Below are 13121 nucleotides of genomic sequence, written 5' to 3'. Positions count from 1 at the left end.
AATTTCAAAAATACTTCATTAGCTGTGGACTGCTTTAGGACGCTCTGAAATCGTGAAAGGTGCTATATAAATGCAAGTTTTCTCTCTCTCTCTCTCTCGTACTCTCTCTCTCTTGTACTCTCTCAAAGAGTATGAATGAAGTCAAAGTAATAACAGCTATGTCTATATTTTAGGTCCATAAAACATTGCACTGGCAAATCGGATCAATGTATTCTGCAGGGATAAAGCAGAAAATTTGATTACTTACTGAAATAAAAAGGGAGTAGTATTACTATGATTTTCTCATTCTATTGCAATAGGTACATGTTGGCATGCAGCCTCTGGGCTCTAGGTTGTGGGTTGAGGGTGGTGTATGGTAGACTTGGCACCAAGTAATGTATGTTGGTTGGTATACAGTATCCTTAGCTTGCTCTAGTTCTGATTAGGTTGTGTGTTGCCTGCTGTACCTTGACATTAGAAAGCAGCAAGTGTATAAGGTTCCTGCCATTCTCACATCTGTTATTTTGATTTCATTTTCCCCTTCTCTTTCCTTTTGTTCTGTTTTAGACCTTTCTGCAGGGTGTGGACGGTGACATCTCAGTAAGTACTGTGTGTGTGTGTACTTCACTGCTGGTTACGCATACACCGGTGTATCCAGCACAGCTTGTGTGCATACAGTCCTAGCCAAAGAGGTGGTCTTTTACGGTTTCACTACAGTGCTGTGTCACAAAGTACATAAACAGGAGTAAAGTGTGTCCAACACAACTTAAAGAAACTTTGCGTGTGTGTACATCTTTGCCCTCATCCTCACCCCCATATTGGACAAACAGACAGGTGTGACATATAGATGCTGCACCAGTGAATATACAAACAGGAGCCCAGTGCTTCCAACACTGCCCTCTTACATCTTCACTCCCTCACACTCTTCTATTCACATACTCGCAGGTTGGCACTAACTATGCAGTTGCTGATGCCCATTAGATGTAACTCGTGCGATGGGTAGTCATTAGGAGTGGTCTGAACTCAATGTGTGCCTGGAGCTGTTGAGCACAGCATTGGGTAAAGTTGGCTATTAGGAAGCCAGAACAGCAGTCATGTTTTATTATCAAGCATTAACAGAAAATGCAGCAGAATTTAGAGCATCACAGCATTAACAGAGTAAACTGTCGGCCTAACCTGCATGAACCCGTGTGCTGCACAGTAACCCACTTTCAATATCGGTGCTTGGCTTCACTGGTGTTTCTTGAGATATGCTGTTTAATAATTGGAACAAGGTCAGTTTCATGCTTAGGTGTCAATCATAAGAGTTGACACTATTTTGTCATCTTCAGAAGTGCCATTATAATCTATGTTGTAAAAGAAAGAAATCAGTTTCTGAAGAGATGACAGGAAAAACTGCAAATGCTGGAGATCTGAAATAAAAACGGGAAATGCTGGAAGTGCACTGCAGTTCCAACATCTGAAAAAGACAGGTTAGCGTTTTTGTTTGAGGCCCTTTGTCAGACTTGCAGTGCATTTCCAGCATTTTCTGCTTTTATTACAAGAAATTGCTGTCTTTAGCTGGCTAGAGCTAATGTAGAAAGTCATGTAATGATTTTCCCTGGACACAGCTCAGGTAAAGAGTGTAATGGTGTCAACTGGAGTTGCTGGTAAGTTTCAGATCATAGCAACTTTGCTCAGCGGAGCACAAATAAAATCTGACTGGAATGATACTTGGCTTTTCTCCAGAACTAGCATTCTCCTTCCATGTCCCTGTTATCGGCAGAGTGTTTGAAGTGTTCTGCAGGACACGGAGGTTTTATCACATTTATGTTTTGGCATCCTTCTTATCCATCCCAATACCAAGCCTTCTCACCTCTTGGAGAAACACAATACTAGTTAAATGCCAGGGAAACTACCACACTACCAGCAGCTCTGATAGAAACAGAAGGTCTCGAGTCAGCAAGCAGTTTGTTGGTGGCCATATTTGCCTGTTGAATGCCCATTTACAGTGGTGGGAGAAAGAATTTGGGAATTCACATTCACACCTCTGACTTTGGAAAACTGCAAACGGTGGGCTCTTGAAAGTTTATTGTGTTTAGAATCACACCATCGATACTGGCAAACAGGAGCTGAATTGTAGCTTAATTTGGCACCTGTTTTACTGTTATAAATGAGTTGGTATCATTTTCAATAGAGCATAGAGAGTTCAATGTTTAGTGTCACATCATTAAAAAGGTGGAAGGTGTTCTGTGTGGGATTACTGTAACGACTATACTGCCAAACTAAACCAAATGAGTCCAGCTTGTTTGAAGTGATGCTACTCAAATCCAATAATATTCATTGCTATAGTATTTCTGTATAATTATATTTTAAGGCTGTCATTAAAAGTGATGTTTCTTGACAGAGTTGGTTACAGGTTTCTCTAGTGACTGACGTACATTCGTCTTGTTGCAGGTGCCTCTACGGCTTATTGAAGGTGTTGAGAGTCGGGACATGTTCCAGCTTCACATCGTCTGCAAAGATTCCAAAGTGGTCAGGTATGTTGTCATGTTCAGTGTTATGGAACCCAGGCGGTAGTGCCAGAGTGTTAAAAAATTAGCATAAAGCTATAGCCTCTCCAGCCTGTCAGACCATTAGAACAACAACAACTTGCACTTCTCTAGTGCCTTTAACGTAGTGAAACGTCCCAAGGCGTTGCACAGAGCGTTAGCAAACAAATTTTGACACCGAGCCACATGAGATATTAGGACAGGTGACCGACAGCTTGGTCAAAGGTTTTAAGGAGCGTCTTAAAGGAGGAGAGAGAGGTGGAGAGGTTTAGGAAGGGAATTCCAGATCTTGGGGCCTAGGCAGCTGAAGGCACGGCCGCCAATGGTGGAGCGATTAAAATCTGGGAAGCGCAAGAGTTAGAGGAGCGCAGAGATCTCGGAGGGATGTAGGGTTGGAGGAGGCGAGGCCATGGAGGGATTTGAAAACAAGGATGAGAATTTTAAAATCGAGATATTCCCGGACCTGGAGCCAATGCAGGTCAGCGAGCACGGGGGTGATGAGCGAACTGGACTTGGTGCAAGTTAGGATACGAGCAGCAGAGTTTTGAATGAGCTCAAGTTTATGGAGGGTGGAAGATGGGAGGCCGGCCAGGAGAGCATTGGAATAGTTGAGTCTAGAGGTAACAAAGGCATGGATGACGGTTTCAGCAGCAGATTTGCTGAGCCACGGGTGGTGACGGGCGATGTTACATAAGTGAAAGTAGGCAGTCTTGGTGATGGAGTGGATATGTGGCTGGAAGCTCATCTCACGGTCATATAGGACGCCACGGGTGCGAACAGTCTGGTTCCACCTCATACAGTGGCCAGGGAGAGGGATGGAGTCAGTGATTAAGGAACGGAGTTTGCGGCGGCGACCAAAGACAATGGCTTCGGTCTTCCCAATATTTAGTTGGAGGAAATTTTTAGAAGGCTTTATACGTGCAGAATTCTCAACTCAAAGGAGCATAATCTATTCCCGGTTACAATCTCCAACCGTGGCTGCATAAACCCAAGCCCTCACCATTATCATCTTGAGTTCCCACTCTGAAACCAAAATCCAGTGCCAACTGACATTGATGCCCTTTCAATTAGATTGAATCCTATGCGTGGGATGTTATTGAGGTGTAAACATGATGCATCAGACAAAAGAGGGATGGAGGGGAGAGGTAATGAGGTGTAAACGGGGTGTATTAAGGAGTGGGTTAATGAGGCGGTTGCGGGATGTACCTGGGAGAGGAGAGACTGTACACTCCTCTTCCCCAAAAGCTCCCATCCATTGATTTGAACTTGCATGCATGTTGCTTGTCATAGTAAATATTCCTTCAAAGCAGAAAGCTTCACTGTGATGGTAAATGTAATTGTTTTGCTGGAGGGCCAGTTTTTTTTTACAATTTCTTACTTGATAGTTAATACAGATAACAGGTAGTGTACACACGTGTTAAATGAAAGAAATAGAAGAATTATTGTACTCAAGCTCGCTCACCTCCATGTTCTATGAATCACGTTTTCTTTTCTTGAGGGTATTTGCCAGAAATACTGGGAAGTGATGTGTTTTACTTGCTGCAGTAGAAGCCCCAGCATCAGTGGATCTAATTTTTCCCCCTTTTTTTTAAATCTCTCTCCACGTTTTGAGGGTCTGAGCCTCGAGAAAACTCTTGAGGCTTTGTGTAGCCTGTGCTTACCTCCAGATGATGCTGTGAAACAGTTAATCATCGGCATTCATCATGCCTTGCAGCTTCATCCCTGCTTATATTCTTGAGTTTAGGGTGACTTTGAGGGAAATAATCTGGAAAAATGCACAGACGTAGGAAAGTGGAGCATTTCCCTAAATATGCTTTCTGTTGCCATGTGCGTAGCAATTGTCAGCCGCTGGCGCTAATTTGACCATATTATAAATCAAAAAGCATCCACATCCTGCCCTGTCCTCAGAGTGAAGCTTTTCTCAGTCAATAAATAACTCACACCCATTATGTTGGTGAGTCACTGGTCCTGGGCACTCAGCAGGACGTCTGATGGACCTTTCCTTTCTGGCTACGAGCAGCAAGAAATATAACAGATGCAGGCAGGGAGACTTTTTGAAACAAACGCTTCTCATTTAATAAACACTTTTACAAAATCGTATCCACTACATCACAATAAACTTGACTAGTGTTAATCATGTGGTGCCCACCTTGGATTTCACGATGGTGCTCAGGTCGTAGATGACTTAGTTGTTCACTGTAACCCTGATATATCTCGGTTTTTATGAGGAGACTATTGAGATTTTGAGAAGGGGACAGAAGTGAGTATTGCATTGTTTAGTCTTACCCCTCAGTTTCAGATTCAGTGATGAACAGTGACATTCTGAGCTGTGTTTTCCTTCACTTGCACACAAACAAATATAACAAGTGCATCAGCTCAGCTGACAGGAAAATGCAGTGTCCCAGTGCTGCATAATGAATATGTTGCCCCGTAGTGTCAGTGCAGAGGCCACTATTGTCCTTGGGTGGGCTGGCATGGATTATATTGAAAACATTTGAGTGTCTCCTTCCATTTGTTTCCCATGCATTTTAAGTAGACAGACAGAAGGAGATATAGTTAGACTTGTAGAATGCTTTTCATGATTGTGGTCCTTAAATCCAGGGTCGTCATCTTTTTTGTTTGGGCTTTTTCCAACGCAAGGAGGGGAAGAGTTCTGATTCCAGGAGTTCCCTCAGGCCTCAGTCGAATGTCTGAGGCAGAATACTCAACACACACATTGAGGAGTACAGCCTACTGATAATCCAGTCAGTTTTTGTGCTACAAAAAACTGAATGATCCAATAATTTGAATTAAGAAACATAAACAACACAGTAAAGTGGGAATTTAGTGCTCAAAAAATTGATTTATCCGGTAATTTAAATCTCTTTGAATTTAGAGGTATAGACTGTTCACAACCTCAGCATCCTATTTGACTCTGAGCTGAGCTACCGACCCCATATCCTCTCAGTCACAGACCATCTACTTACACCCCTACCACAGCCCATCTGCCACAGAGATCCTTATGTCTTTTTCATCTCCAGATTCGACTATTCCATTGCTCTTCTGGCCGGCCTCCCATCCTTCACCCTTCATAAGCTTCAGATCATCCAGCACTCTACTGCCTGTATCCTATCCCACACCCAAGTCCCACTTGCCCTTCATCCTTGTCTCGCTGACCTACATTTGCTTCTCGTTCCTTGTATGCTATGGCATTTCAAGTGCTCATCCAAATGCTTCTTGAATGTTGTGAGGGTTCCTGCCTCCACAGGAACCCTCACAACATTCAAGAAGCATTTGGATGAGCACTTGAAATGCCATAGCATACAAGGAAGGATGTGATCGCTTTGGAGAGGGTGCAGAGGAGATTTAAGGAAGGCGCGGACACGATGGGCCGAAGGGCCTCTGTCCGTGCTGTATGACTCTATGACTCTCTATGTAACCCTCTCCTCCGAACTCTCTTCCTCCAACTCTGGCCTTTTGTGCATCCCTCCTCCATTCTCCTAAGCATTGGTGGTTGTACCTTGAAGTGCATAGGCTCTACACTCTGGAATTCCCTCCCTAACCCGTCTGTGCTTCCAACACCTTCTCCTCCTTTAAGATCTTCCTTAAATCCCACCTCTTTGACCTAGATTTTGGTCACCCCATCTAATATCTCTTTCCTTAGATCAGTGTATTTTTGATAATACCTCTGCTTTGGAGTGTCATTCTACATTGAAGACACTAAATAAATGCAAGTTGTTGTATAATGCTAGATTGCCTGCTGGCTGAAGACGCAGCCACATGCAACAGCTGAGGAAGAAACAGATCATCTGCTAACTGTACATTTGCTGGGTTTCAGTTACTGCAGCAAAGATCATTGGGAAACTTTGTTCAACATAAGCAGTGGTGTTCAGATCAGATGGGCTTTATTGGGTGGCCAGCATCAAAATGGTTCCTGTAGCTACATATTTCCTTTCTGGTCATCGGCCTCATGCTAACTAAATACAGGAAGGTTTCCTATCCAACATTTCCTTCTGAGAAGCGGTGTGACACATGGACTAGGATATTTTGGTCACTTAGGACATTCCATATGTGCACTGCATCTTACCCAACATGTGGGTGAAGGTTGTCTGTGAACAAGCCACCCTCATTCAACTGGCCACTACACAGGCTCCAGCTATAGTCAGGAATTATTTGTATGTGGATAACACTAATCAGATGATGAAACTACTGGAGCAGACACCAGTGCGTCTTCCTGATGCAAGGGGCCCAGAGGGTGTGGTAACCTCTCATAAGTTGTTAATGGCTTGTTTCGTTGATTCACAAGATTTGATTTCCTGTAAACAATAACTTGAGTAAAAAGCTGCACCAAGTCTTGCCTAAAGCTTTTCGCCCAAATAAAATGGCTTGTTATTGAAGAGTTAGCTGTGATTATATATGGTCTCTCATTGAGTGTGAATGTCCGAATACAGTAATCCTCCTGCTTAATATGACAAGTTTGTGACAGATGTTGCACATCTGTCACACATCACCATATTTATCCCTGACTAAGAGATCAGAGTGCAAATTTCAGTCTCATCTGACATTCATATGAACAGACGAAAATGTCAGACAAGTAAAGACAAACTGGTCCTTCTAGCTTGCCCCATACAATCTTGATGACTTATGCATCACGCTACAGACACTCATTCCCTACCCATCCGGAGCCATACAATTTCGTGGGAGAAGCGAGAAACCAAATTTTAAAACCCAAATCAATTAAGGAAAAAATAATCAGGAAAATTCCTCTCTGACCCCTTTTGGGTGATCAAAACGAGACCAGGAGACCACTTTTACCCTGACTTATATTACAGGATATCTACCTCTTGTATGATGTGATCTTCTCCCCAGTTAGAAACAGGTCCAGCTGTCTCTTGAAGGTATACAGTGAATCAGCCTTCATGGCATGAACCGGCAACCTGTTCCACAGGTCCACTATTCTCTGGGTAAAGAAGAACAGCCTAACATCCAGCCTAAAGTCCTGCCCTTACGTAACTTGTAAATGTGACCCCATATCAAGTTGACAGACAAGTGGCATTGCCAGCATCCATGGAGGTGTCAGCAGAATGAATTCTCCTGTCCCCTAACTCAAATAATAATTAGCAAGTTAGAAGTAAGAAGGGAAGCTGAACAGAATATTTTCAACCAGAAGCTGATGAGAGTTGTGGTATAAGTTACCAGACAGTATAAATGAGGTCAGTTAGATGCTTGAAAAAGGGGACTGGTTTGTTGGGCAATGTTTTTTCCCTAACATGTCAGTCATGGTGACCATATTTTTTTTACCTACAAGCATATGCTGTGTTCAGGGCTCCTTTGATGAATGTTGACAGCTAGCAGAAGAAGGAATCACTTGTCACAGGCTGTAGGCTACATCTCAGACCAGCAGTACTTGTATATGGTCGTGTAGGGCTGAGTGTCCAACCTAGAGCCCTAGGCACACATGCAGCCCTTGGGGCCCTAGCAATCTGGCCCTTGAAGCTCAGGTAGCTCAGTCATACTGTTGCATTGCTCGGTTTTACCTATCCATACTGCTCTATTTAACCCACCTATATTGTCTTGTACAGCTCAGTATAACCCAACGTACTGTATAGTATACCCCATCTATACTATTCAGTAAAACCAACCCATATTGTTCAGCACTAACAACTTGTACTGATTAGTACAACTGATGGAAAATGAAGAGTTGATATGAGTGGGTTTTGCAAGTTGAATTTCAGCACTATATCCATATGATCACTACGAGCAGTGATTCCTAAAAGTGGACACCACTGTATTGATGCTTGTACTTTGTATTATTTTGATTTAGAACTGAATGAAAATGTCATATTAAGATGATCATGTTTTCAGCGGAGTGCTTTTACAAATTACTTACTAATAATGAGCTTTTAGTGCAAAGGTTGAGTCGGAGTGTTCTCATAGATCTGGCCGTTTGCATTGTTCAATACATAAGTATTGTTGTTGGGTGCGCTCTGTTCTCTGAACTCCTGTATATGCTATACCACAGGTGCCATTTTTCTACATTTAAGCAATGTCAGGAATGGCTGAAGAAATTAAACAAAGTGATTGCCCACCCGACCAGACTGGAGGATTTGTTTGCCTTTGCATATCATGCCTGGTGTCTGGGAATCTGTGCAGACGAGGAAGATCAGCATGTGCACCTCTGTCGTCCAGGTGAGTGGAAAAGTAACAGTAACCAGTGAATGATGGGTCGGTGACGCATGCCAGTGGGGAGGGAACGATGGGTAGGAGGTCTGTGACTTGTACAGAGTGGGAGCCTTGCCTCTCACATGTTGTTTGATTTTGGCAGTTCTTGGTCATGCCATTTAAGAATCATTTTTGTGTCTCTGGTATCACATTGAGTAGATCACATCTGCCAAGTGACATGTGTTTTGTGGCCTCACTTGTACTGCTATCCTGGCTAAGGAAGGAAACTATGAAGCCAAAGAAAGCATCAAAATAAAGAAGTTTTAAAATATTTAATAAATCTATTTGCTGTGTTGTATTGTAATTCTACATGACTCAACTCTTCTTGTGTTTCTGTAGGAGATCATGTCTGCCATCGGTTTGAAATGGAAGTGGAGAGAATGCGTTTTGATCTGCAAAATGTCTGGAGAGTCAGTGAAGTCAATGGCAATTACAAGTGAGTTCATTCTTGTGGCTAAACAACGAGGTGAAAATGGTTACTTGGACTGCTGCATGACATAGCTGATGCACTCCAATGGCAGGACTAAGCACTTAAAAAGGCCAGAATAATGGCTGGGTCACTCGAGGTTGTGAGATGGTAGGGCAGGTGCACTTGTATGGCAGGAATATGGGACTGAATCACTCAAGATTGCACCAATCAGAACATCCTTATCCTCCCCTAAACTCTCTTGCTCTAGTCTGCTTGTTCACACATAATGAGTGCTGTTAGGAATCAAGCTCCCCTGCCCAACTTTCCCTTTCCTGCTTCACTACCTATCACACCTTTCATCCACATATCTGCATCTCTCACCCTCCATCCCTACCAAGCAAATTGTTCTCTGCTCATCCAATTCCACAATCCCATCCTCTACTACTCCACCATTGAAGTCCTTTCCCTCCACAGTTCCAAGATCTCTTCCCTCCTCCCTCAAACTGAGCATCCTTTGTCTCATGTCACATGCTACTGGCAAGTCACCCAAACTGCTTTCTTCCCTCTGTTGCTGTTACTTCAACTATCTTGCTCCTGTGGAGTAAATTTCTCCAACCTCCTCCCCATCCCCTCTCCTCCTCTTGTGCCCTGTCTGTAACCCCAGTGAACTCCCAGTCTCCCTCTCTCACCGCATCATCCTTCAAAATGTCCACACAAACTCAAGAAAAAAGCTCACTCCATCCATGACCTCAAACTGGAGGAATGCATCAACATCCTGAGCCTGACCAAAACCTGACTTAGTAACGATGACTGCACCCCCCCCTGCCTGGCTTTACAATCCACCACATCCATTGATCAGATTGCCACTTTGGCATCATGACTCATCTCCAAGTCCCACCTCACTTTATCCCATGCTTTTCCATTTCATTTACCTACCACCCTCCCACCTCTCCTTCAAGATTCTCTTGGCCTATTGTCTTCTTGGTCTTCAAGCTTGTTCCTTCATTGAAATCTTCTCCCACCTGTCCTCCCTCGATCTCTGTTCAGAACAACAACTTGTTCTTGGTGACTTTAACCTCTACCTAAACTAATTCTCCTCCCCTGACTTAATTGACTTCCTCGTTTTCCTCAACAGCTGTTACAAAGTTCACATCGGCACTAGATATTCTCTTGGGTCCAGTGTCACCAATTATTCCAAGAAACTTTTTTTTACATGAAATATATGAATGAACAAATACAGTTTTCGCAGCGCGTTTTACTCATTCATGTCACTCCTCTTAACATCAAAAATAATAAATTATGCAAACTTTGCCCTTGACATGGGCCTACTTCACTTTACAAGTCAGTATTTCTGTCTGACTAGCACTGACTTAGAAAGCAAGATTTCGCTGTCTCTTTGTCTCATTTGTTTCATGCACAAACCTAGAGAGAGACCGCGGGGGGGGGATGCGGGCGGTGGAGGAGCTGAAACTTCTGCCTAGCGCTCTCTGCTTGCTGACTTGCCAATAAAATGAGGACCCACCTTGATGTGAGAACCTTGTTGCCTACATTGCCTGGTTAGCTAAGACCCCTGCTGTGCTCAGTAAATCAAAGCCATTCTAACATCACAGGTATATCTCTAAGAAGTGGTGGATAATCCCGATTAATTAAGCCAAGATAAGTTAATTTTGAGATGGCTGGTATACCAGCTTATTTTTGTCCAAAGCAGCATCCTAGATAACTTGTATGTTTCTGACAGCCTCTTGTGAACTTAATGTAACTTGACCGCAACATCAATGTATAAATTAATCCTAAAATCCCTTCCTGGGTCCTGGGAAAATAGTTAAAAATCTCCAAACACGATGCAATCCATTTTGACCCGCCCACTCACAAACCTGACCACCCCCTTGACTTTGTCACTACATATATCCTCGAGAGCTCCAAGGTCTTCTGTTGCATCCTCCAACACACCTCCTACCCCTCCCATACCCCTTCATTCTCACTTTCTGCCTCTGTTTTAAAATCCACCCCCCCGACCCCGCAACTTCATCACAGGATGCTCTAAATCACCAGCCTCCCCCTCCTCTAGTCCACTACCCCCTATTCTATCAATCTAATTCACAATTTATCTCTCCTCCACCTTCAACGCCCTCATCCCTACCAGATCCAGAACAATCTCCCATCGCCACTGCTCACTCTGTGGCTTCAAATTTATGGGCTGCAAGATTGGGAATGACTGCCTTGACTATCCACTGCCAGAACTGTTACTTCCTCTGTGTGACCAATCCATAAAATCAGCCCGGAGAGCTCACCAAACTCCTTAACTTCCATCGCTAATCTGGTCCATGATTTCACACTTTCATATCCTCCTTCCGCACCTCAGACACTAAATGTAAGGAACTGCTTGACTTCATGTCAAAATTAAGGCTATTTCTTCCTCTTTTGACATCTCCCCTTCTCTAATCCAAACAAGATCCTGACTCCCCAGTTTTCCCCCATCTCCACCTAGCCCTCATCAAACTCATCACATCCATGAAACTCACCATCTGTTCCTTCGTTTCAGTTCCTGTCCACCAAATTTCTTCTCACACCCAATCTCGTTGATGTCATCAACCTTTCCTATCCTCCAACATGGTCTTTCCTTCCATCATCTAACATCCTCAAAAAAAAAATGCATTTCTCCTACATTCCCTCGTACTACTCTTCTGTCTCCAACTTTCTCTTTCTCCAAAGTCCTGAAATGCACTGTTGCCTAGCAACTTAGTTCCCGAAACTCTTTGTTAACGACCCTCCAATCTGGCTTCCACCCTGCTTCAAACACTGAGGCTGCTTTCGTCGAAGTCACAAATGATGCAGTCCAGCTGTGACTGTGACTTACTGAATCTTCTCTTCCTCCTCACTCCCTCTGCTGCTTTTGACACTGTCAACTACTCCATCCTCCTCCAGTGCCTTTTCCTTTGCAGTCTCCCACCTCACTGCTCTCGCATGCTTTCACTGCTGCATGTCACAATGAAGACTCTCCAGCCACTTCTACTGCGACCCTATGACCTGCAGCATACCCCAGGGCTCCATCTGCGGTCCATTATTTACATGCTGCCTCTTGGCACCACCGTTCATAAGCAGCAGCAGCTTCCACACGTATGCCAGTGAAACCATTGGTTTGAACACTTGTCAGTACCCTCTCTAACTGCCTGTGCAATATTGAACATGTGAAACATAACGGACAAAAAGACCAACTGGTCCGTCCAGTCTGTCCCATCCAGACATGGTGCATCAATCCTCCCCCTCCCAGGTAGTCACACAATCTCATGGGAAAGGCAAAAAAACCTTAGGCTAATTTAGGAAAAAACTCTGGGCAATTCTTCTCCGATCCTCAGAAGCAATCAAACAAACTCCAGGAGACTGCATTAACCTATCCAACCAGACGTAAACCTACATTTCTTCGGTGAGAAAAACAATACAATTCCCTGAGTTTGACTTGATAACTAAGAGCCCTAAGACTGGTTAGAATTTGTTTGGCCGTCCTCTTGACCTTCTCCAGAGCTTCAATGTTCCTCTCCATGTGCGGGGACCAAAATTAGGCATAGTATTCTAGATGTGGCTATACCAAGATCTTGTGTAGGGTAAGTGTTGTATTTCTAGATTTGTATTTAACTGTCCTGGCTATAGATGCCTCTCTATAGCCTCATTACAGTGTTCCTGGACCTTCAGTTTTCATGAACTGCAACCCCCCGATCCCTCTTCTGCTCTGCAATCTTAAGTGGTAACCCTGAATGGTATACACATGCCTTGAATCACCATGACCCAGATATAACACACTGCATTTATCCACATTGAAGAACATCTGCTACACCGGACTCATTCTCCGAATGTTTCTGGATCGGCCTGCATTCTATTTATTTTGTCCAAAGTCATAACTCCACACATACCCCTGTGTTATTAGCAAATTTAAGGATTGTACCCCTGATGCCTTCATCCAAATAATTGATTTCACTTGCTACCTGACCCCACGTATAGCTGCC

At 43.6% G+C, this 13121-nt stretch overlaps 1 protein-coding gene across 6 annotated transcripts in view; it reads left to right on the top strand.

The window, feature by feature from the left end:
• mtmr4 (myotubularin related protein 4) overlaps positions 1–13121 on the top strand; it is a 112095-nt gene that overhangs the window by 46947 nt on the left and 52027 nt on the right. For 5 of the 6 annotated variants that reach the window (XM_068008105.1, XM_068008101.1, XM_068008104.1 and 2 more), the window contains 4 exons: positions 547–579; positions 2416–2498; positions 8512–8678; positions 9051–9147. In XM_068008105.1, the coding sequence (XP_067864206.1) occupies positions 547–579; positions 2416–2498; positions 8512–8678; positions 9051–9147 (380 nt within the window). The remainder of the gene's footprint in view (positions 1–546; positions 580–2415; positions 2499–8511; positions 8679–9050; positions 9148–13121) is intronic. The other variant, XM_068008103.1, reaches the window with a different exon arrangement.

The sequence above is a fragment of the Heptranchias perlo genome, chromosome 28 (genome assembly GCF_035084215.1).
Source record: "Heptranchias perlo isolate sHepPer1 chromosome 28, sHepPer1.hap1, whole genome shotgun sequence".
NCBI lineage: Eukaryota > Metazoa > Chordata > Chondrichthyes > Hexanchiformes > Hexanchidae > Heptranchias > Heptranchias perlo.
The sequence above is the reverse complement of the archived record's forward strand: the minus strand, read 5'-3'. Positions and strand labels throughout refer to the sequence as shown.